We start from the raw sequence: 25,218 nt of genomic DNA on the forward strand, positions 1-25,218 counted from the left end.
GTACACGCAGGGAGTGCTGCAGTGAGTGTGGGGTAGAGTACACGCAGGGAGTGTGGGGTGGAGTACACTCAGGGAGTGCTGCAGTGAGTGTGGGGTAGAGTACACGCAGGGAGTGTGGGGTGGAGTACACTCAGGGAGTGCTGCAGTGAGTGTGGGGTAGAGTACACGCAGGGAGTGTGGGGTGGAGTACACGCAGGGAGTGCTGCAGTGTGTGGGGTAGAGTACACGCAGGGAGTGTGGGGTGGAGTACACGCAGGGAGTGCTGCAGTGAGTGTGGGGTAGAGTATACGCAGGGAGTGTGGGGTGGAGTACACGCAGGGAGTGCTGCAGTGAGTGTGGGGTAGAGCACACGCAGGGAGTGTGGGGTGGAGTACACGCAGGGAGTGCTGCAGTGAGTGTGGGGTAGAGTACACGCAGGGAGTGTGGGGTGGAGTACACGCAGGGAGTGTCGGGTGGAGTACACGCAGGGAGTGCTGTGCTGCAGTGAGTGTGGGGTGGAGTACACGCAGGGAGTGTGGGGTGGAGTACACGCAGGGAGTGCTGCAGTGAGTGTGGGGTAGAGTACACGCAGGGAGTGTGGAGTAGAGTACACGCAGTGAGTGTGGGGTGGAGTACACGCAGGGAGTGTGGGGTGGAGTTCACGCAGGGAGTGCTGTGCTGCAGTGAGTGTGGTGTGGAGTACACGCAGGGAGTGTGGGGTGGAGTACACGCAGGGAGTGCTGCGGTGAGTGTGGGGTAGAGTACACGCAGGGAGTGTGGGGTGGAGTACACTCAGGGAGTGCTGCAGTGAGTGTGGGGTAGAGTACACGCAGGGAGTGTGGGGTGGAGTACACTCAGGGAGTGCTGCAGTGAGTGTGGGGTAGAGTACACGCAGGGAGTGTGGGGTGGAGTACACTCAGGGAGTGCTGCAGTGAGTGTGGGGTAGAGTACACGCAGGGAGTGTGGGGTGGAGTACACGCATGGAGTGCTGCAGTGTGTGGGGTGGAGTACACGCAGGGAGTGCTGCAGTGAGTGTGGGGTAGAGTACACGCAGGGAGTGTGGGGTGGAGTACACGCAGCGAGTGCTGCAGTGAGTGTGGGGTAGAGTACACGCAGGGAGTGTGGGGTGGAGTACACGCAGGGAGTGCTGCAGTGAGTGTGGGGTAGAGTACACGCAGGGAGTGTGGGGTGGAGTACACGCAGGGAGTGTGGGGTGGAGTACACGCAGGGAGTGTTGTGCTGCAGTGAGTGTGGGGTGGAGTACACGCAGGGAGTGCTGTGCTGCAGTGAGTGTGGGGTGGAGTACACGCAGGGAGTGTGGGGTGGAGTACACGCAGGGAGTGTGGGGTGGAGTACACGCAGGGAGTGCTGTGCTGCAGTGAGTGTGGGGTGGAGTACACGCAGGGAGTGCTGTGCTGCAGTGAGTGTGGGGTGGAGTACACGCAGGGAGGGCGTCACTTGACTCCTTTAAATCCGGAGGCAGCAGAGCTCTGCCTGTAATTCCTGCTGCAGACAGGAGGAGGGAGAGCTGCAGCAGCCAGATCCAGAGGTTAAATCCACTCTCCTCGTGCAGAGATCCCAGGAATCCTGTCTCCTCTCTGCCCCCCCTAATCCTCGGACTGCCCCGGGCTGCCAGCACACCCCACATTAACCATGGCTGGGGCAATCATTGAGAACATGAGCACCAGAAAGCTGTGCATGCTGGGGGTGACCCTGCTTGTTTTCCAAGTGCTGGCTTTCCTGGTCGGGGGGCTGATCGGTGAGTGTTTGCACTGCAAACTTTTCCCTTTGTTCCCTCTGATTCTCCCCGCGTGTTACAGTATCACTGGCCCAGCAACTGGGATCTAATGAGCCCAGAGAGCAGATCCCCATGGGGCTCTTGCTAAAGAGATCCCAGTCTAGTGGCTAAACTAAAATATATGGGGGGTCCTTTCTTCTTTCCTTTGGCCTATATCAATATGAACTTTAAACATGATATTTATTATTAGCTGATCTATATTAATCAGGGGAAGTGGTCTTGTGAGAACTTTTTGTGTATGCTTTTAACTACTTAACAGGATCCACTGGTGATTGTGTAACCCCGCTCATGCTGAGCCCCGGGAGCTGATCACATTCTTTGTTGGGAGTGTGTGGGGAGTTAGGGATGGGTCAGTGTTGCAGGGGCTGTTCTGCACAACTTGGGTTGTCTGCAGTTTTATCTGAGCTGGGGGTAAGATATACTTTAAGTGATTTCCATCTGCGGTTGCAGGGGAAATCAATACAAAAAAGTTTTGGTGCCAACACAGGCAATATATATATCTCAGACGAACGATTATTAATAGCATCTATGACTTCTTTGTGTGGCAATCGTTTTTATGCAGTCCCCAAATCTCACATTATAAGCTAGTTTCGATGGAGTTTTTAAAGCATAGGAAATAAATGAATTATATTTGTAGAGAGCAGATTGCTTGTTCAACACAGTCTCTTATATAAGAGAAACCTAGGCTGCATATTAAATGTGATTGTGAGTTGTGCAGAACGTGCCATGTCTAACCCTCTGTCCTCCTCCTCCTCCTCCATGTTAAGGGCTGAGATCCCAGAGCTCAGGACATGCACATTTCAGCTTCTGCAGGGAACTTTCTTTGCCATTTCCTCCAGTTCTGTTTGTGAATGCTGAGGCACACAACAGGGAGGAGTCGGATACACTCAACTATAGTGAGCTGGGAAATTGTTTTGAGCACTGAACAAACCAGATTGGATTCATCATTCACTGTAAAAAGCAGTATGTTAAAAATGTATGTTTCTTAACTTTTATTTTTAATATCTTTGCTAAACATGCGGCTCTAGCTTGTTTCAAAGCACCGTGTGTGTGTGTGTGTGTCACTAATGTACACAGCACTTTACAAAAGAGACAATACACTACTTGTAATGCATCAAACACAAAATCAGACTTTTCCTTAAATGCCCTTTTTTCCCTTTAATTATACTCTGGAATTAGATGCATTTGCATTTTACTTCAACTGGTAATTTCAAAGAAACTAAAGTGTCACTTGCAGCACTTTGCACAGGAAACCCAATGCAGCCAGATTTAGTTATGCTAAATAAGGAAATGATTTCACCCAACCCTGAAGCATCCTGATGTCTGAAGGGTAACTGGAAGATTATTATTATTATTATTGTTAAACATGCATGTTCATTGTCTTGGCTTTGCACAGCGATCACAAATTTACTTACGTATACCCTTATGTTTGTAAAGAAATGAATGAAACACAATCTCCTAGTTTGTAAGCACTTAAACGTATACAAATATTTGCCTCTCCCACACTGTACCATCTCTCACTGTTGCATATATGAGGATATGCTGGAATTATTTGATTACGTCGATGTGCACTAAAGACAAAGATTGGATTATATTAAGCAGCACTCTGCCTTTTTTGGCTTCATAAAAGGTTTATTATTTGTATGGGGAAAAAAAATAAAAGAAAAGTGCACAACCCACAAAAGTCTTGTACTGAATTAGGATGCATGTTGGGTTATTTCTCTCTTGCGTTAGTTTATTTAAGCATGATACACTGGCATTGAAGCTTGGTTGATACAGCAGTTAGGACTACATATTTTAGATATTAATGTTCTGCGTCATTACTTCTGTTAGAATTTACTGTCAGTCTATAATGTCATTTCTCAGTCACCTTGTCTGCAAAAACAAATGTCCTTATTTGACATTTTGTTCAACTTTTTTTCCCTAGTGCATTCAGATTTCGCAGCGTATACTGTACTGCGTGTACTATACTGTACTATACTGTACTATACTGTACTATACTGTACTATACTATACTGTACTATACTGTACTATACTATACTGTACTATACTATACTTCAACACAACTCTGATCACCCCCGTGTGTATCGATTTAATCATCCTAATTATTTAAAAATTAAGGGCTGATAGGTGACAAAATGTCGGCTTTTGATATGCTTAATTTCTCCTTTTGTGAGTTTTATTTTACATAATTATGCACAATTTGGATCAGCGCCATTAACAATTTATAATCGGTGAACTATAGAATAAGGACGGAGGATCTTGGAGGGATACTTTATAAGTAAGTAAAGTAAGAATCCTGTTATAATCTTCAGAGCCCCTTCCAGCTAAACGGATAATTCTAGAACAGTCTGTGTGTAGAGACCACTCGGTACACTTCATGTCATTGTTAACCATTGATTGCATCTTTAGCCAGGATAATATTACTATACTGAGGACGTGTGTAAACAATCACAATAAACCTATTGATCAGTTTCACTATGGCTACTACAGAAAGTGCAGCATTATAGATGATTTGGTGGCAAAATCCGCTTATTACATCATTTAATATTTATTTTGTGCATTACATATTTATCAACCCGTTTCCTGATAACTTGTGAGACCTCTAGATTGCAAGCTCCCACGAGCAAGGTGTACCTATTGTATCTGTAATTCATTTGTTTTTAGTTTTGTATGTCGTTCTACTTCACGTGACTCCTGTTCCCCCGTTGTACCGTCCTGCAGACTGTGTCAGCGCTTTATTCATAAATAATACTTTCTGAAACATTTTTTTTTCCCACTATAGTACATCCAGGCGGCAGTTTGGGTCGTTGGCTGGAACCAATTTCTATGCTTTATAGAAAAAGAGGTCATGACTTTATTATGAAAACAAGATTCTGAGAACTGCAGACACAGGGGCAAAAGCAATAGGATTTGTATTTGTTTCATCTGGGACCTTCATGTTGCCCCACTATATATACGCCATAAGGGTCAAGTGAACTAAAGGCATTTAGATATTTATTGGGTTAAATGTAACATTTTTGACGCAATTTAAACAGTGAAGTACTCTTGCTTTTTATAGCAATATAAAAATCAATACATAGTAATAAAAAAAACAACAACAAAAACACGAGAACAGCGAGATAAAAAAAGTTAAAGTATTTTTGAAACACTTTGTTTTCATTTACAATGGGGACTGAACATTTGGAGTGGTTAATTTTGTCAATTTACTTTATTTCTCCTTCCTGGGTATAAAGTGATCAAATTTATTTTAGGAACTTCACATAACTTCCCCCATATCGTTAAACCTACTCGGAAACAGCACAGGAAAAGGGAGTGATACATTTACATTTCCCTGAATATATCAAAATACTGTACTCATTTTTAATGAAAGGGTAGGTAGTCCATGTTAGGACCAGAGGTGAAGGTCAGTGGCAACACATCTCCACTTCTCGTCAAAAGAGAATGCATTTTCCACTGTTAAAGCAAAGCTATGGCTATACTCACCCCTGGCATATCTGTTTGGGGTAGCCAAACTTTTTGGAATTTTAGTGCCAGTGTCATTAACCAAACTCATTCATTTCTCCATCCGGCAGACGAACCAAATTCTATTCCGAATTTTAGAAATTGATGGGGCATCTTTTTGTTTCCATAAGGCCTCGTCCATGTTGCCTGCGTGCTTGCGGAAGCATGCTGACGCGCGCTCCCGCTCAGCACTGAGCCCCTACAGTCGCAATTAGAGCGGCTTTAGTAGGGGCTCACCTGAGCTTCTGCGCGCTTGCGGAAGCGCAGGTCTTGGGGGAATTTAAAATTCCCCCACTTGCCGGCGAGACAGGCCGGTCACGTGAGCGGTTCGCCCAATGAGGGCGAACCAGCTCCGTGACGTCACTGGCCCGCCCCCGGCCAGTGACGCGCCCGCCCCCGGACCGCCCGCTGACGACTGCTGAGAGCGCTTGCGGTAAGCAACCGCAAGGCCAGGGAAAGCACCCGCTTTCCCTGTGCCTCAGCGCGCCTCAGCACGCCAGCGGTAAGCGTGTCCGAGGCCTAATGCTGCAATCTCACATCTTGTTGCAGTAGCAAAATGTGCAATAAATTTACTTTTGTACCTGGAAAAACCCTGTTTAGGGGGAATAACCAAGGGTCCATAGGAATAGTAAGGCCCAAAATCCTCTGTAACCAATTTTTTATTTTTCAACCAGAGCGATGCAACCTGAGGGCCAGAGCACAGCACACAGTGTGCAGCACATCAGCCGGTTCCCTCGCGTTCTTTTGGACACATTTGGGAATAGCCTGGAATAAATTGAGAGTTTTATAGGGGTGAGATACCATCTCATTAAAACTTCATATGCATTCTCCTTTAACGTAGTGCATATTGATCTTTTAGCGGCCGATATAAAAATGTAATTCCAGTCCTCCTCGACCTCGCCCAAGGCAGACTCTCCCAATTAGGCATATAGTGCAGTTTTTGTGTGTTCTCTGAGCCTGAACAGGTTACCTCTTTATACATTTGTGATGGAAGTCCACCAGTGGCTGTCTCTAATATACAGAGCTTTTCAAAAATTGTTAACGGGGAGAAGGGAAGATGCTTATTATAAAATGCTTGAAGCTGGAGGTATCTAAAACATTCAGAATGGGATATATCTTTTTCTGATCTAATTTGTTCAAATGTTTTGATATTGTTACCAGTCTCCAAGGCTAAATATTCCTTTCTGCTTCCAGATTTTGAAACCTTTACTGTTCAGACCAGGAGCAAAATCTGGATGACCAAATATATGGGGGTCATTAGTGATCGTTTGGTGGTCAGTGAGCATCTAAATTTAGTAGCCTCCCAGATTTCCAATGAGTTGGTCATTGAAGACAATGGCTCTCTGATAGTTTTAATTACCAATTTCTGAGACCAGGTTAGTTTGTTCAAATGCAGTGGGAAGCAGGCTTCCTTTCCTAATGCTGCCCACCTTTTTAGGTTGGGATCGACATGCCATCGGGAAATCTGGCAGGATTGAGCCGCTCTCTTCATATAGTATGACAACGAGCCAGGTACTGCTAAACCTCCTGCCAATGTCGGTCTTTCAAGAATCCTTCCCCTTACTCTTCATTTCTTATAGTTCCATATGAACTTGGTGATTAAGGATTGAAGGGAAAGAATGTCTTGTAATATAACCCGCACTGCAAGGGTCTGAAGCAAATAGAAATGTGAGGGAGCAAGTTCATTGTAATACATTGTATCTTTCCAATCCATTAAATATCATATGAGGACCATATTCTGATATCCTCTCTGTTTGGAGTAATTGGGAAATTTGCCCAATAGAGCGTTTTATAATTGTAAGTAAAACACCTAAATATTTAATAGCGTGCAGTTGCCGTGTGAAATGAAAATTAATAGCTATTAGTTTCTCAATGTCCTTTGGTAAATGTGTGTTCGCACACGGATTTTTGAGCGTAAAATTAACGCACAAAAATTGTGTTGTGCTTTGTGAGCTTATGTACAAACCTTATTTTACCAATACTTATTTTACCAATAACGCCTTAAGCGTCATTAAAGATGTTATGGTGGGTAAAAAAGCGACACATCCTCCCCCGTACCGCACACAGGAAATAAAAATATCACTTGTGAGCACATTCACACGTCTGAGAGGTCTGCAGCACAGTGCTTCCACTGCAGCCAAGGATTCTGGGAAATAGCATCCAAATGAGCACACTGTCACTTTTGTCTTAAGCGTCAAAAGTGGTTTTAGTCAAATATTTTGGCGCACATATGTTAATTGTATGTACTATATACATATATAGTATTACAAATATTGGATTACAACGGTAACAACTTTGAAGATCCTTCTTTTTCTTTTCTCGGTTAAGCAGGATTGCCGCTTGATAAATCGACTCGATTTTCTCTAAAATGGTGTATTATATAAATATTTTTTTTGGAGGGGGTACCCCTCTATCTCTGTAGATCGCTGGTTTATGTAGGACCCTAGCAGTGCAGATTTGGAAGAATTTGATTGGCTTTAAGATAGACATTTATATCACATTACATTTTATAATATGTATCTTAAATTATGAAATAAATATTACAATGTTTTTAAATCCAACCTATAAAGTGTTCACTAGAATATAAACTGGTCACCAGTAGACTTGCTTCTTTAATGTCATTAGATTTGTGTAATAAAAATACCATCTTTTGAAGTAATTACAGCTCTGTCCAGGAATGCTTTTAAGTAGAGAGAATAAGTGAGCTATCCCGGGGTTGTCTGGTCTAGTCTCTGTGTTCCCTTGTGCAAGTTAAATCCTGTTTTCGGAGGCAGATACATAACTGTTGCAGCTGTATTGCCCGAGCGTAATGTTTTCAGTAAATAAATGTCGGAACCTGGCTAAACGAAACGACTCATTAGCACGGTCTCCACTTCTAAAGGATTCTTTTTACATTCCTTCCCGGAACCTGCCTCTCTTTGTATGTTTTCCTGTTTTCAATCATTGTGATTTTAAGTTTCGATGGGTCACGCAGCCCTTATTTTCTCTTTTCTCTCGTAATTAAACATTAAAAAAAATCCAAACTTCAAAAATGATTGATTTAAAAAAAAATATATATATATATATATATATATTTATATATATATATACCATAATACTGAGTTAAGTTATGGTGAGTAAAAAAAGTGACAAAAACCCGTATTTACATATATATATATATATATATATATATATATATATATTTATTTTAATTCAGGACATAAACAGGTGTTTGTTCCATTTAATTCCATGTAGCTGCACATTTTAGATTTTGATTCACTGTATTTAATGACATTTCTGTGTTTTTTTTTCTCTCTGTACAACATAAATATTTTCCCTTTGTAATAATCCAGTAGGTGCTTATAAAATATTTTCTTCCAGAATGTAAATAGTTAGACAGAGTACGGCCCAGCGAAATGAGCTCGTTTCTTTGTGCCACGCTGCTGTTGGTTAGTGTAATGACTGCGTGGTATTATACGTGTGCAGCGGACAGTGCTGAATCCTCACCGCAGGAGGTAATTGAGCAGAATTGGTGCCTGGGAGAAGTCGACACCACAGGACGACGTCACCAGGATTAATCAATGTAGACATAATGCAATTGAGACTTTCCAAAGGCTTGTTTGCGGTGCAAGTCCAGGGGTCAGTTGCCAATTTAAAATGCCCTACTTTTTCTGAGGTGTTATAGACACAATGCACGTCTGGTATGGCTGTGCTTAAAGGTGCAGCCATTTTCGGCCACATTTTGCTGGGTGTTACTGGCATATTTTTCCTAATAAACTGACCAAAAACCCTGCACGGGAGATATTACTAATTTGGGGCACCCTGCGGAGGTGAGCGTGAGGTATCGGTGTGTATTAACCCTTGCCATACACCAGTCGCATGCTCACAGGTGTGCTGTTTGTGTCAGTACTAATTATTTTTTTTCTTTAAACTCATACCAAAAAGGTGTCCTGGGTAAATTATTATATCATGAGCTTTTTGGGGGGCTACAAATACTCTGAAATGTGTCTTCTTATAGTGGTCGTTTAATTTGTGGATGAAGATTGGGAAGAAAAGAACAATCATTTAGACACTCGTTCAATTTTACATATACAAGTACTTTAAAAAAAAAACACACACAAAAAAACGCTTTTAACTTTACAGGAAAGTCTGAAAACGGTCTCTGTATCCGGTCACTGATCTTGGAATTATTTCTAGTCGCTGGGCATTTAGGGCATGCTATGCTAGTACCTTCACATATGTAGGAACAAGCCATTCACAGTTTCTCCCAGTGATTTGATACGCAGACTTGCAGTGGCCATACTAAGCACACGCACACGCATGTTCACAGCCGTGAGGAAATGCCAGACGTTTTTGTTTTTAAAGCGAATGAAATGTTAACGATCCTCACTTCCACGAAACCGGCATAATGAGCGAAACACACAGCCAAACCCAGGTTATTCAGGTCAGAGCAGAGCTTTCGTACTTGCTGCAAGTCCTTTCGTTCCCGGGAGACCTTATCATCCAGCAGACAGCAAACACCTTTTAGCACTCATCACTAAACTTGGCACTGTGTAAAATGTACTTTTTGTATTGATGTTTCAGCTGATTTAGCATCATGGGAGTTTGCAGTGAGTTACATATCGTGTGTGTGTGTGTGTGTGTGTGTGTGTGTGTGTGTGTGTGTGTGTGTGTGTGTGTGTGTGTGTGTGTGTGTTTTTATATTTTATTTATAAAATATTTTAACAGGAAAAAATACATTGAGAGTAACCTCCTTGTTTTCATGTATGTCCTAAGTCAGGCGTGGCCAACTCCAGTCCTCAAGGGCCACCGGTCCATGTTTTAAGAATATCTCTGCTTCAGCACTGGTGGCTCAGTCAACAAGCCTTTGAGAACTGGAGTTAGCCACCACTGGTCTGGGCCTTTTAATATTCCACGCGCCTGACTCCTGGTGCCTTTACATTTAAACCCAGAAGCAGAGGGGTTCCGATATTGTCATTTCTGCCCCAACTTAACGTGTTGCCGACCAGAGAGTAGAATCGCGACGAACAATTCTAACAAACACGACTTCAGGTTAGACGTATCTGGTTGGGCTCTCACTCATTGAGCCACCTGTGCTGAAGCAGGGATATCCTTAAAACCGGACCTGTTGTAGCTCTTGAGGACTGAAGTTGACCACCCCTTAGTGCTGCTGTGGTAGCGTATTGAAGACTTTTGCTACTTCCCAGACAGACCTGTTCCTAGCTTGAATTCCACTTGTTGCATGACCTTAACATGCTGAGCACAGAGAAGTGGAGTTCTATACCCTGGCAATTCATTTCAAATGTCCATTCTTATGGCATCACCACCTATAGATCGTAGCATTTTTTGTTGACTTCTAGCAGGGCCATTGACTATAGGGGGTAGGGTCCGTGACTGTAGTGACGGAACCCTGTGGGGTAATGAACGGGTTAAGGTGTTTGACATGTGGGAGATCTGGAGATTGGATGATGGTGTGGGGTTAAGTATAGGAGAGAAAAGAGGGTTAACAGGCAGCAGGGGCAGCCATTTTAGGACAACTGAGAACAGGTCTCCCACCCCTTCTTTCTCCCCCCCCCTTCACCCCTGAATATTGCTTACCAGTGGAAGTTGGTGAAAGTGGTTACCTGGTTTTGCCCATCTATGGGCCATGGTAAGGTAGTAGCAATGCCGATAGCCTTGCGGCAGGGCTAGCGCTGACCTTTGGAGAGTACGGTGTGACGCGGCCATTGGCCCGAGGTGGTCAATGCCTGGCTGGATACGGTTGTTGTAAACTTGATGTTTAAACGGTTAAGTTATGTTAAATGTCGCTGGCAAGTGTGTGATGTATTTAATAAATGCTGTGGCCATTTTACATCCAAACTGGTGTTAGTGTTATTGGGAATTGGGTGAAATGGTTTGGGCAGCAGGGAACACGGAGGAACTGGAAGTCCGGGGGGAGTGCGGCTTTGGCGTTATTTCTCTCAAGATTAGATTTTTGCACCAGTTTGATCTGCTTAAACCTCATAAAAAAAATAACTAGCTGTTTCTAGTAATGCAACGGGCTAAAGTGTATATGTTTCCCATACGCGTTTAACCCTTTCCGTGCTGCTTAGTAAATACAAGCAGCCGTTGGAATTTGCATTGCTCAAGCTCTCTGACGACGACATGCAAAATGTGTATTTATTTTCAATTATAAAATACAGAACACTAAAATTCCACTAATCAAAGTACTTGTATGTTTTTAATAGAGGCTGAACATAAATGTTACAGCTAAACAGCCCTCCCCCCCTTCTCTCTCTTATGATGCACTGTTTCTTATTACATTTTAACATAAAACATTAAAATGCTTCATCAAAACTGCATGTATGCATGTCATTGACCTATTTTTGTATGTAGTTGTATTGGACTGTGTGTCGCGGTGCAGATCCAGTGCTTTGAAATGAAAGCGGGCCAGTTCTTGTGCTGAATGATAATACTGTTATTTGCCATGTTGGGCTAATTTTTCTGCGTTGTACTAATGCTGAATATCAGCTCTGTTAGGTACTTTATTTTATACTTGGACTGTTAAGTCTTTTACCGTGACGGCTAGTTGTCAAACTGTGAGGACATGGAATAATGTGCCGTCCTGTTCGCTCAGAGGTCGGATATTACAGCGGGAATGCAAGCCGGCGATTTAAAAAAAGAATATCTATATTTTATAAGCATAGGATTGAAGCAGGGGGCCCCGGGGCTGAATCCCATTCATTTCAGCTCCAGTGACCCCTTGGTTCCAGAGATACTTCCGTAGGAGGTGCCGGTAGCTGCCCGGTTAGCAGGGTTCAAATAATGGCGACGTGTCAAAACTCCCGCGCCAATAGGAAGCTGTGACGGAATCAGGTTCCGCTTCCTATTGGCCCGTGTGACGCGGGAACGTTAAACTTTGCAGATACAGGCACCTCCTTTTTGTAAGTATCTCGGGAAGCTGGGGGTCCCCCAAGCTCAAATTAATGGGGTTCAGCTCCGGAGACCACCTGCTTCAACCCTATGTTAAACAAATAAATTAATGAAAGTTTTGTGCATTTTTCGTTTTGCGAGGCTGTTTACATTGAGTATTTTCTTTGTTGGGGATGATTTGAGACTCCGTGACTGAGACGCGCACAAACTCTACATACATCGCAGTCCCTGTCCAACCTGGACGTCCCAATCATTCCATTTTTATTTGATGGTACTATTTTCCTTTCCTTGCATTTTCATCACACACTTCCCGTGGTTTGTATTGTATTTTTTATTTATATATAGCCCCAACTATGTATAGAAATAATACACAAGACATAATAAACTGAATATTTATTACAAAAAAAAAAGTCTCGCTGGGGACAAGAATGTTGATACTCGGTAATAAAGGAGCAATTCATGCCAGTTTTGTTTTTAACACAGATTTGAAGCACTGGGTCTCCTCTGCTGAGCCCCATTAATTTCTGCTCCGGAGACCCCCTGTTTCCAGAGATTCTTACCTCCGTAGGGGGTGCCAGTAGCTGTTCTGGAGGCTTAAAGCTCCCTCCTCACATGGGCCAATTGGAAGCCGGAGTGGATGATGTCACGGCTTCCTATTGGCCTGCAGGGTGCGGGAGCGCTTAAACGCCGCCATAATGTGAACCCTCACTATCTCTGGAAGCAGGGGGTCCCCGAAGCTGAAATTAATGGGGTTCAGCTCCGGAGAAACCCCCTGCTACAATCATGTAAAAAAAAAAAAATCATCCGTTTGGATTGCCGCTTTAAAGCAACAATCACCCCCCACTTGTGTTTTTTTTATATATATATATATGTATATATATGTATATATATACCAAAGGAACCGGAAGTGCTACGGAGCTGAACGCCACTACTTTCATCTCTTGGCAACCACCAGTTCCTGAGATACTTTACAGTTGAAGTTACTGGATTTGAAGCTCCCTCCAAAGGAAAAATATGGCTCGCAAATCTTGTGGGCCAATAGGAAGCTGCAGCATCATCTGTTGCCGCTTCCCATTGGACATCCACGTAAATCCCCCGTCAAGAACACTGGTAACTGCACTGGTAACTGCACTGGTAACTGCACTGGTAACTGCACTGGTAACTGCACTGGTAACTGCACTGGTTACTGCACTGGTAACTGCACTGGTAACTGCACTGGTAACTGCACTGGTTACTGCACTGGTTACTGCACTGGTTACTGCACTGGTAACTGCACTGGTAACTGCACTGGTAACTGCACTGGTTACTGCACTGGTTACTGCACTGGTTACTGCACTGGTTACTGCACTGGTTACTGCACTGGTAAACTGCACTGGTAAACTGCACTGGTTACTGCACTGGTAACTGCACTGGTAACTGCACTGGTTAGTGTCTCATGAACCTCGGAGCAGAAATCTCCGCAGGACTCAGTGGTTCCAATCCTGGCGTGATTGCTTTAGGCATTTTGTACTCCATGCTCGTTCTGTATACTAGATATAGAAGGTACAAGAAGTTACAGCTGGTTGTGTGGTCAAGTGTTGAATACAGATCATGTGTTGCAAACCTGCAGGAAGATACTGGCTGTTTTTTTCCATGCATTTTAAGGCAAAAACTGCCAATTAATGTTCGTGTTGAAGCAAGAAACACATTGCAAACACCTTATACTAAGCTATATTCTTATTTTCTCTGTTATACACCATCTTATTACAGTATATTTGGTAATGTCGGTTCTTGTATATCCGCTGTATTTTGTGAGACGTTTTTTTTTCTTCAAACGTTCCCTTTTATTATTTCGTTTTTGCAGCTCCAAGACCAACTACGTCCGTCCATTTTTTGGGAATGAAATGCATCGATATACGGAGAAGCCATCACAAGTCCAAGTGGCTTTTGCCTTGGGGGAAGAATCAGTGTGACCACATTCAAGACTTTAAAGAAGCCGCGAACAAACACATCGAAGCCAACGATATTGTGTTTTCTGTGCACATTCCTTTCAGTAACCACGAGATGAGCCCCTGGTTTCAGTTCATGCTGCTGATTCTGCAGCTTGATATTGCATTTAAGTTGAACAATTACATAGGTAAGTCTGACCCTGGCGTTGTATATTCTCCTCTTGGGCTTGTATCCGGCGAATTTCTAACGACGGAAGGGTTTTTGCAATATTTAACGGACCTGTTCCCCCCGAATGTTTAATTTTTAAAGATTTCTTCGCTGTTGCAGTACAGCGGGGGGGAATACTAGGCACCTAAAAGTGTCTCTTGGCGCCTGTGCTGTGCGCTGCCTGACCTGTCAATCACCGCTGCCACCGCCAGCATCGCTCTCCCGCTGCCATGCCCGATGCTGGTTTAATTCAATCACGTACGATTAATATAGAACAATTCCTGCTCCCAAGAACTTGCATTGTGGGGGAAAAAAGTGTGCGTGAAGTTATCGGGGGGAGGAGCAGGGGGTGATGGTCAGCCGGTTTTGTTGAAGTGCTAACTAGTGCAGCAGTGACGCAGCGGGACTCGAGCCCCCCGCAGCGCTCTGCGACTTCCGTGCCCTCCCGTCTGGAGCGCTGAGATTTGTGGGGTGCAACTAATTCGTGCTTTATGGTGAATGACAGCCGCTGGGCACGAAAGAATTACGCCCCACAATTCCTAGCGGCGCGTCATGGAGGCGCAATGCCGGCGCCGTGAGGCTGGGAAGATCCAGGACGCACAGGCAGGAGGTGAGGCGGAAGGGGAGGAGGCAGTGAGAGGTGTGTGTGAGAGAGGTTGGAGTGAGGGGGAGAGGGAGTGAGAGGTGTGTGAGGAGCAGAGGGAGTGAGGCGGAGAGGGAGTGAGGTGTCTTGAGGGGGGGAGTGAGGTGTCTTGAGGGGGGGAGTGAGGTGTCTTGAGGGGGGAGTGAGGTGTCTTGAGGGGGGGAGTGAGGTGTCTTGAGGGGGGGAGTGAGGTGTCTTGAGGGGGGAGTGAGGTGTCTTGAGGGGGGGAGTGAGGTGTCTTGAGGGGGGGAGTGAGGTGTCTGTTGGAGGGGGGGAAGTGAGGTGTCTGTGGGAGGGGAGTGAGGTGTCTCTGGGAGGGGGAGGAGTGTGGTTATCTGTGGGAGGGGGGTGAGGTGTCTGTGGGAGAAGGGTCTGAGGGGGAAGAGGTGGGGTAAGACAGGAGCGACTGTGTGTGTTGTTAATGAACACACTGCGGTGTATATTGATGCCGTGCATGTATACGCTGATATCAGCCTGTTTAGTAGCCTGAAGAGATTTCCCAGTTGCTTGCTATTGGCCTACGCATGGGGTGCTTAACTCCAGTCTACAAGACCCCCCCTCTCCCCCCCCCCCCCCCCAACAGGTCAGGTTTTCAGGATATCCCAGCTTCAGCACAGGTGGCTCACTCTTTGAATTATCTGAGGATGGGTATTCCTGGTTAAAGAAGAGGAAAGTAGTGTGACGGCTAAAGGGAGTTTCTTTTTCATATATTAAAGGTAGCTGTGAAATGCTGCAGTAATGTCATTCTTATTACAGAATTGAAGTTGTGCTGGAACTTGCAGCAATATTCCAGCACAAAGCTTCTATTCGCCATTGAGCCACGAAGCAAGAAAATAATACAAAGCTGTAAAACAATATAATTCCTCCACCGTCACGTCGTCTTCTAGAACTGGCCAGGGTTTAACTCCCGCCTGGCTCACACCTCCTCATCCAGGAGCGCGTGTTCTAAAACTAGAGTGAAGAGGTAACATCTTTAAATAGAACACAATGTCATCCCCCCTGCAATAACACTCGCCCACCGGGGTGGATAAAGAGCATCCTCTGTGTCGAATGACATTGAAAAGCTCACGGCGTTCCCACAGTCGCTCTATGTAGGAATGATTGTGAGCCGTAAACTGACAGCTGTCGGTTATAATAAAATGGGGACACTTTTTAATAGGCTTAATTTTCAATTCAAATGCAGTTGTTGTAAAACAAAAATAAAAAAATATATATATAAATCTTGAACAATCTACTAAGTGCCATTTTATTCAATATCTGAAGCAGACGTGCTGAATCTACCGTAGAAAATACATGTTATGCGTTTTTGTGACTGTCCGTTTCTATTGTACTTCCCACGTTTAATGCTCTCAAAAGTAATAAATACTGTATCCATGTTTTAGACGCACAAGAGCAGGAGAGGGAGACAGACCCTGTTTTTATTAGATCTAGAGATGCCCCACATAAAAACTTAGGCCAGGAGTGGCTAACTCCAGTCCTCAGGGGCCACCAACAGGTCTGGTTTTCAGGATATCCCTGCTTCAGCGCAGGTGGTGCATCCACCTCTGCTGAAGCAGGGGTTTCCTGAAAACCTGACCTGTTGGTGGCCCCTGAGGACTGGAATTGGCCACTTTTGCCTTACCCTTTACAGCACTTGTTGGCATTTACATCACAACAAGCAAGCAAATGTTTCTATGGGCAGGTCCGTACTGCTGCAGACCGCGCTGAGGCGTATCACATTGCCAACGAGGTGGCGCGCATTCCGCAAGAAATCAGTTGAAACAGATTTCTTGACGCGACAGGCAGGTCACGTGAGCGGTTCGCCCAATGAGGGCGAACCAGCTCCGTGACGCCCCTAGGCACGCCAACCACCGCGTGTCCAACATGGACACTAAACGCACCCGCTGCACGCGGGTGACGTCACAGCCTTTGCCCGAGGCTGTATGGCCTTAGGATTGTCTCCCTTTCTTCCAGTGTAGAAGTTGGGAAGTGTCACAGTCCGAATTCTTTTTACTTTTCCAGGTCCATGAGTGTAACTTTTTCTTTTCTTTGTTCCTCCTCTGAACGCGGGGACAGTTCAGACTTGCTTTGTGCTCGGGCCCTAGGCTAATACTCTAATGAGCTATGAAAACATTGCATCCTTTGTGTCTGGACTGTTTTTATGTTCGCTTCATAGCAAAAAAATCACAAGGGGCATTAAAAAGCACAAAATACATTGCGCCACAATATTAACGCAGTGCTCACTAGTAGAATAGTTCAGACAGTTTGCAGTTACCGTGTAACACACGGAACAGGTAATAAAACAAACGCTAGCGAGGCGCTACCCCGTCTCCGTGCCTTCTGTGCTTGGTGGGATCGCATTGTAAGCCGGTAAAATCCGGTAAAATCCCCTGTGTTGAGAGACCTGAAAAAAATATATATCTTCAAATGTAGTTCCTTGGATTTTGTGCATGTCGCCTTTTTCGGTGTTTACCAAAGAAAGGCTGTGCTTGATTTAATTCAGTTATTCCAGAGAGAGAAGTCCGGCACAGAATTAGAATATATGTCTGTAAGGCTCAAATATTGAGGCTCCCATGGAGACCCCGATTGCTGCCTGGGAGGGGTCTCCGGTTAAATGTCTCAAACTTAGAAGAACACTTTTAGTCCCCTTCCCTTTCATATGTCCCCTGTTGGGCCCGAAACATTGAATCTCACTTTAAATAAATATGTAAAGAGGGTTTCATCTGTTATGAGGGCCTGCTGCTTTCTCTGTTTGGATTACTTCAATAATTCACCTGTAGTTGCTTTTCTCTGTTGGTTGTTGCCAGCAGGAGGTCAGATTCATTAAAAAGGATTAAGACTGATCAAAACAGCATGTTTGTGAGTGCCAGCAAACATCAGAAAACCATTCCCCATGGTGCATACAGTCTGCAGCATGCTATGTGCTGAAGGATTGCCCCTTGTTTAGCAGCATTCGGTATGTCATGTTTTTGGCTTGGGAGGCTCTTTGAGGCCTGGGTGGAGAATATTGCTCTTCGGGGGGGCCCAGCGTGCCTTCCAACATCTTTTATTATTGGCACATTGGCAATTGAAGCTGCAGACCAACCAATATCCTACATGTGTTTTTTATTTTTAATAAATCAGTTCTGTACTATGAGAAAATACTTGTAGCATTTTTTTTAAAACAACTCTGAATTACATTTTGAATGTATTATAATGTAACAAGCCTTTTTGCTTCTATAGCAACCATTTACAAAGTCACATCTTCTTCCTCTTTGAAACAGGCTCTGGCACACCCCTTTTTGAGCCCCGCCCTCTCTAGCAGTGCACCAATTGTATCTAGTGAGTGCCTGGTCACATGATCTTCCCCACAGAGGTTTTTCATATTAATAGGCAAATGCCTTCCACTGACTGCAGAATACTCCTCTGCAGCAATTTAGTGGGTGCCAAATCTTTGCCGATCGATTGGCAATTTAGCTAATTACTTATCATTGTGTGGATTGTATTGATGCATATATTAAAGGGGGGACAAATGAATAAAAAAAAGAACAGCAGTTTGGACTGCTGCTGTATGAAGGAGTCTTTCTCGTTTAGACAAGGGGTGCGCAAACTTTTGCAGCTGCGCCCCCCTGGCTGCTGCCCCCGGTGCTCGCGCCTCTGTTCCCTGCGTCAAATGACGCCGCGGGGTCATGTGACGTTACATGACCCTGCCGCGTTGCTGTCTGATTCTCGGTAAGTAATAGGTTGCAGAGGCCTCACGCGATCCCCCGGCATTTAATTTAAATGCCGTGAGGAAGTGCTGGGGTCCTCTGCAACCTGCGCGCCCCCTACAAAAATCTCCCGCCCCCCAGTTTGCCCTTCGCTGGTTTAGACATTACACAAATAGTTAAATGGGGATTTTTTTGTTGGGGGAATTAGATGACCGTTTTATACATACAAACCTCTGACTAGCTTCGTGTTTCCTGCAGAGTTAACCAGAGAGAGCCATGTATTCAAAGAACCAAAAGGATAAAGTTTAACTCCTCATCATGAAACTAATGGTTAATGTCTTTATTCCAGAGGAAAATGCAATGGTTACACTGGAAGTGGCTATGGCGTATCGTGATGACCCGAACCATGAATGGACAGAAATAGCCCGCTCCACAGAATTAAGAAAACTGAAGTGTACATTTCCCACTCCAAAGGTCAGTTTTCTAACACAATGCTTTTAGCTCTTCTGAAAATCATGTACATCTGTTTTCCACAGCAGTGATACCTATCGTAGTAACGCAGTTTTGTATATTCTATCCATGTGCATATGAGCTGCAGTGGAGGTTATTCATTAAACTCTGATAGTGCCGATTGGAGCACTTTTTGCACAGAAGCACAATTTACTTCAATAGGCGTTTCCATTCGCTAGTGCCCCAATCGTCAGTGTTTGAGTGTAATGGATAAACCCCAGTGTGTGATTACATGTGGAACCCTTTCTTGTGCTTCACTGATCTGTAAATACAGTATTGGCCGCAGCATGTTACTGTAATGTGCCATATTGGGCATCTTGTTCATCAGCGAGAGTCCAAGTCATCAAGATATATGAGTTTTCATTGCTGGTGTAGGAAGCGGGGCACCAGGCAGATTTCCCGGGGCTCAGGACTAGACTTGCGACAGGCGCCTCCACACCCTCGTGTCGGCTGTCTTGCAAGTTCCCCCCCGCCCCCCCATTTCACACCTCAGGAGCCCCCTCTATTTACCCCCTCATCCCATGTTTTTCTCTCTCCTCTTCCTCACTCACCCCCCTCCATCAATTGCCCAACTCTCACTGAATCCCTTCCCCCCCACTCTCACCTCGCATGTATTTCTCTCCCCTCCGTCTCACTTTTCCTCACTCCCTCAATCACCCCATCTTTCCTCTCTCTCCCCCCGCCATCAATTACACCACTCCTCACACTCATTCCCTCCCCGAACACACACACGCCCCCCACAAATTACATACCAAAAAAATAACCTCCCCCCCCAAAATACATACCAACCCCCCCCCACCAAATACGTACAAAAAATAAATAAATACAGACTTACTTTGGGGATGATCTCAGACCTCTGATCCAGGCCAACTTTTTTGCCTGGCGGCCGGTCTTTCATTGCCGCCGCCGGTCTTCTCATTGCCGCCGCCGGGACCAGCTCTCCCCAGCTGCGGGCTTCCCTCACTGACTGCCCCACGCTGGGCTTCTAATGCCGCGGAACGCATCGGGCCTCTCTCTTGCCGAGAAGCTGAGCCCAGCTTGCTTCCGGTGCGTGCCGGCATCAGAGAGACCCGACGCACGCCGGCATCAGAAGCTCGGTGAGGGAGAGCCGGGCCCAGCGGCAACGAGAGGAGCGGCAGCTGGGCCCCCTCACAGCCACCGGGCCCCGGACACCTGTCCCTCCTCCCCCTGTCGGTGGCCCTGCTAGGAAGGGAGGTGCATGCCCCACTGCACATAATTCAGTCTTATGAACATACAAAAGAGAAGAAGAATTCTTGGTAGATGAAACCACCATGGATATCACTGCATTTAAAAACAAGATTAAAAAACACTCCAGCTCTAGTCATTTTTCACAGCTTGTATCAGCGCCCCAAATATCAGCTGGGATCAACAATGCAAAGATGTTCAATGGCTTATCCAAACGTGCACATGTGAAATTACTTCTCCCTTGACAGGGCTCTCCTCTCACCATTAGCCTTCTGTGTTAAACATCGAAGGCTCCTGTTCAGTATTTTGTGAAGCTGTTTTCCCTGCGACGGAGAAGAGTTCAGCTGCAGTCACATGAAAAGGGCTAAAATGTTTGACATGAAGGGGGAATGTCTTCACAGCATATAGAACAGTGTCTGAGTAAGGGAAATGGATGTATATCTTTTATAGCAGCATCCATGTACACAGCGCGTCACAGCAGTAATACACGACATAACAAAGTAACACATAATGGGAATAAGCGCTTGAGACATAAAAGTAACATTTATAAAAAAATTATCCCTGCCCCGAAGAGCTTACAATCTAAGTGGTAAGGAGGGAGAACTTAGAGACAGTAGGAGGCATTCTGGTAAGTGTGTCTGCAAGGGGCCACGGTCAGGGTATGAGGTGTATAGTGTCAGCCACGAAGCTACCCATATGCTTCGTTAAAAAGGTGTTGTTTAAGATGGTTCTTAAAAGTGGATAGAGAGGGTGCTAGTCGGATATTGAGGGGAAGGCATCCAGAGGTGCGGGGCAGTGAGCGAGAGGTTTTTAGGCGGGAGAGGGATTTGGATACAAAAGGGGCAGACACGAGACCTCCTTGAGCAGAATGCAAGAGTTGAGACGCTCTATAGCGAGAAATTAGGGCTGAGATGTAAGGAGGAGCAGAAGAGTGTAAAGCCTAATAGTGAGGAGGAGAATGTTGTGTGTAATACAGGATTTGATAGGAAGACAGGAGAGGGATTTCAGCAGGGGAGACGCCGAGACAGATTTATGAGAGAGTAAAGTGATTCTCGCAGCAGCGTTTAGGATAGATGGTATGGGAGACAGGTGAGAGGCAGGAAGGGTTGGACTGTAGAAGGTTACAATAGTCGAGACGGGAGAGAATGAGGACCTGTGTTAGAGTTTTAGCAGTAGAGCGACAGAGGAAAAGGCGTATCTTTCCAATGTTACGGTGGAAAAAACGACAGATTTTAGCTACTTTGTTAATGTGAGAGTGACCACTAGGTATCGTGCTTATGATACGGGGTTTATGATAGTATTGCCAATAGTAATGGAGAAAGGGGCAGTAGGGCCAGGCTTGGGAGGGAGTCTGCAGTGCTCCATCTTTGACGTTTTAAGTTTGAGTTGGTGGAGGGCCACCCAGGATGATATAGCAAAGTCAGAGCCCATGTGTTCTGGGCTCATCAATCTTAACATTTAGCTTTAAATTGTAAAGCTGGAAGTGAGAAGATTGCAATCTGGACATTGTTGGCCATATTAATTCTTGTATCCCAATCCCCTAATATTATTCTGTTTTACTACTGGAAAACCAAACAATTAGCACAATCGGACACAGTTGATTCCCCTTTCTCCCACCTTTTTGTGGCAGACCCGTGAGAACGAAGGACGTTACTATGATTGTGATGTCCTCCCACTAATGGAGCTCGGAAGCGTGGCCCACAAATACTACCTTCTTAATATCAAGCTCCCCGTCAACGAGAGGAAGAAAATCAACGTCGGGATCGGGGAAATCCGAGATCTGCGCATTGTGGTGAGCTGGAGACCTCGCCTGGCTTATCTAATGGATGAAACGTTAATATACAGTAGACTTGTAACAGTTACAAAGCTTCAATGGGTATAAGATGTTGCTGATCATCTGGCTATGATAAGCACTATAATATGGCAACATGATTAACTGAAACCTGCGCTCATTAGAGTGCGCCCCACAAGACACAACCCTTAAAGGAGCCATCCATGCTGTTTTTCATTTTCTTAATACAGGATTGAAGCGGGGGGATGGGTCTCTGGAGCCGAACCCCGTTAATTTCCGCTCCGGGGACCCCCTGGGAGATACTTACCTCTGAGGGAGGTGCTGGTATCTTTCTGCAGTTTAAAGCTGCTGCTGCGTCGCATTGACCAGTAGTAAGCTGCACCGGGTGACGTCACGGCTTCCTATTGGCCTGCGGAGCGCGGTAGATTTGAAAATCCGCCATAATGTGAACCCTGGAGCGGCTACCAACTAGTTAAGCATCTCTGAAAGCAGGGGGTCCCCGCAGCTTAACTTAATGGGGTTCAGCGCCAGAGACGCCCTGCTTCAATCCAATTAAGAAACAAACGGCACGGATTGCTTATAATTGGGGCTAAAAAGTTTAGGCCAGGACGACTCGCATGACAGTAGGACACCTTAAATCAAATCTTGTGTGGACCCCTAAAAGGCTCTGGGAGCAGATACCCCTTCCCCCCTTCTTCCGCCCCCTCCCCCCCCCCCTTCTCTGCTCCCCAGAACTGACCTAAAGCCAGAAACGGGACTGTTGTGAAAGGTTTAGGGAATAGCCCATGTGTATGTAGTTTTGTTCCTGCATTTTTACAGGCGTCATTTTAGCTATACACATACTGTAAGATGACGTGGAATTTGTGTTTTCAGTCCACATTTTTGTGGAATAAAATGTGCTGTTCCTTTATTATTTCAGCAAAACACAATCTCAATAGATTAAAATTCATTAAAAAAATAAACAAGTTAGAAACTTCCATATAGAAAAAAGGGTCATATACATTATTCCAGGAATAATCTACATGACGTGTGTGTGTGTGTGTGTGTGTGTGTGTGTCTGTGTGTCTGTGTGTCTGTGTGTCTGTGTGTCTGTGTGTCTGTGTGTCTGTGTGTCTGTGTGTCTGTGTGTCTGTGTGTCTGTGTGTCTGTGTGTGTGTGTGTGTGTCTAACTTGTTTATTTTTTACATAAATTGTAATCTATTGCTATTGGGAGGATTGAGCAGTAGACGGAGACCACACACATATACGGTTGGGGTACCGATAGAAGCCCCCTGGGACTGCGCGCACCGTCCCTCCCCTCCTTTATTATTACAGCAAAACAATCGGACGTAGGTCCAGTTTAAAACCGAGGCCCATGTCTTTAAACGTCGCTGTTCTTTCTTTTTGTCACATTTAGAGTATCTTCCAGAACGGCGGTTTCACAAAGGTGTGGTTTGCTATGAAGACCTTCCTCACTCCGAGCATCCTTATTATTATGATCTGGTACTGGAGGAGAATCACCATGATGACGCGGCCCCCCGTGCTGCTGGAGAAGTAAGGCCACGTACTCACTCGCGCTCCTCACATCGCGTGCATTTCACGGCCCCTGAAGATGGTGGCGTGTGCTGTTCAGCAGGGGTGGGCAACTCCAGTCCTCAAGGGCCACCAACTGGCCAGGTATTGGGGATATCCCTGCTTCAGCACCAGTGGCTCAAGTCTTTGACTGAGCCACCTGTGCTGAAGCAGGGATGTCCTGAAAACCTGACCTGTTGGTGGCCTTTGAGGGCTGGACTTGCCCACCCTTGCTATAGATGACAGGAATACCACAAGAATGGGGTATCTATCTGTGTCCAGTCCATAGCTGCTCACTGCCTTCATTCATCCTTCCACATTCTTTTCCCAACACTCAGCCAGTATGTCGCCCCGTGTATGTCGCCCCATGTATGTCGCCCCGTGTATGTCGCCCCATCATATAAAATGCTTCTATGATTGTAGTAGATCACATTTCCCTGGCGTGCAGTTCGGAAGCGAGAGGCAAAATGGTCATTTTAAAGCCGCAACCCCCCCAGAAGCCTATATGAGTTTAACTCCTAAAATGTTACTATCTTGCTCCACAAGTTCTGCGCCTTATTTATTTATTTGTTTAGCGTTAAACATGATCATTTCTAGCGCGCCGAGGTTACCGTTCAAGCCTTTCGACTGTTCTGGAAAGTTCTCCCATTCTGGGACAGTTCCTATTTCAAACATCAGATTGTAAAAATAAAAGCACTTTGGAAATGGAAAGGGCAAGATGCTTTCTCCACCCTTTGCGTGCCAGAGCGGTCTGAGCGCCTCTGGTACTCGGAATCATGTTACCGCTACGTCACTGCGGGGAGGGGCCACCCCCCTTTCTGTCCTCCTCAGTTCGGTTTCGCATCCTGACTCCATCAGGACGGAGCCGCTCCGAAGACTAGCATTTTTTTCTTTCTGTGGCTACTATGTTATGGGGAATCCAGGTGCCAGATGCCATGATGTAGCTATGTCCGAAGGGCACTCAGAGGGTGACATTTCTGCTGTATGGTATTTATGGCTCGCGGTCGCATGGATGGAGACCATTTAAGACGCAACATTTGTAGTTTAAGCTTGTACTCCAGTGGTGGCCAACCTCAATCCTCAAGAGCCACCCACAAACACTGAGCGATCTGTGCTGAAGCTGAGACTGATAGAGCCACCTGTGCTGAAACAGGGATATCCTTAAAACCTGACCTGTTGGTTGCCTTGAGGGCTGTAGTTGCCCACCCCTGGAGTACAGCGGGGGGCGCAGCGCTTAGAGGCCCCGAGCTCTTCCCCAAAGCGTTTAAATTAAATGCTGAGGGAACGCGTACGTTCCCTTACCATGACTCCATCGGTCGCCATGGCAATGTCAAATGACGCCGTGGGTTCGCATGATGTCGCGTTGCCATGGCAGACGTCAAACGCCGGAGACAAGGTAAGGGGCGTGGGGAGGGGCGCGAGCAGTAAGGGGGGGGGGGGAACAGCCAGGGTGGCGCAGGGGTAAAAGTTTGCGCACCTCTGCTGGGCTCTATTGATTACTCCCAACTGGCTCTGCTCCTCATGATCATGCTATTAATTT

General features: G+C 45.5%; 1 protein-coding gene across 2 annotated transcripts in view; it reads left to right on the top strand.

Moving 5' to 3' along the window:
• The first annotated feature begins 1,458 nt into the window (after positions 1–1,458).
• WLS (Wnt ligand secretion mediator) overlaps positions 1,459–25,218 on the top strand; it is a 34,447-nt gene continuing 10,687 nt past the window's right edge. For both annotated transcript variants that reach the window (XR_012804036.1, XM_075615853.1), the window contains exons 1-5: positions 1,459–1,738; positions 14,016–14,288; positions 18,969–19,093; positions 21,966–22,127; positions 23,524–23,660. Coding sequence is in view for 1 of the 2 variants with exons in the window: in XM_075615853.1 (XP_075471968.1) it covers positions 1,633–1,738; positions 14,016–14,288; positions 18,969–19,093; positions 21,966–22,127; positions 23,524–23,660 (803 nt within the window). In the remaining variant the exon portion in view is untranslated. The remainder of the gene's footprint in view (positions 1,739–14,015; positions 14,289–18,968; positions 19,094–21,965; positions 22,128–23,523; positions 23,661–25,218) is intronic.

Source organism: Ascaphus truei, chromosome 10 (genome assembly GCF_040206685.1).
Source record: "Ascaphus truei isolate aAscTru1 chromosome 10, aAscTru1.hap1, whole genome shotgun sequence".
NCBI classification, from domain to species: Eukaryota; Metazoa; Chordata; class Amphibia; order Anura; family Ascaphidae; genus Ascaphus; species Ascaphus truei.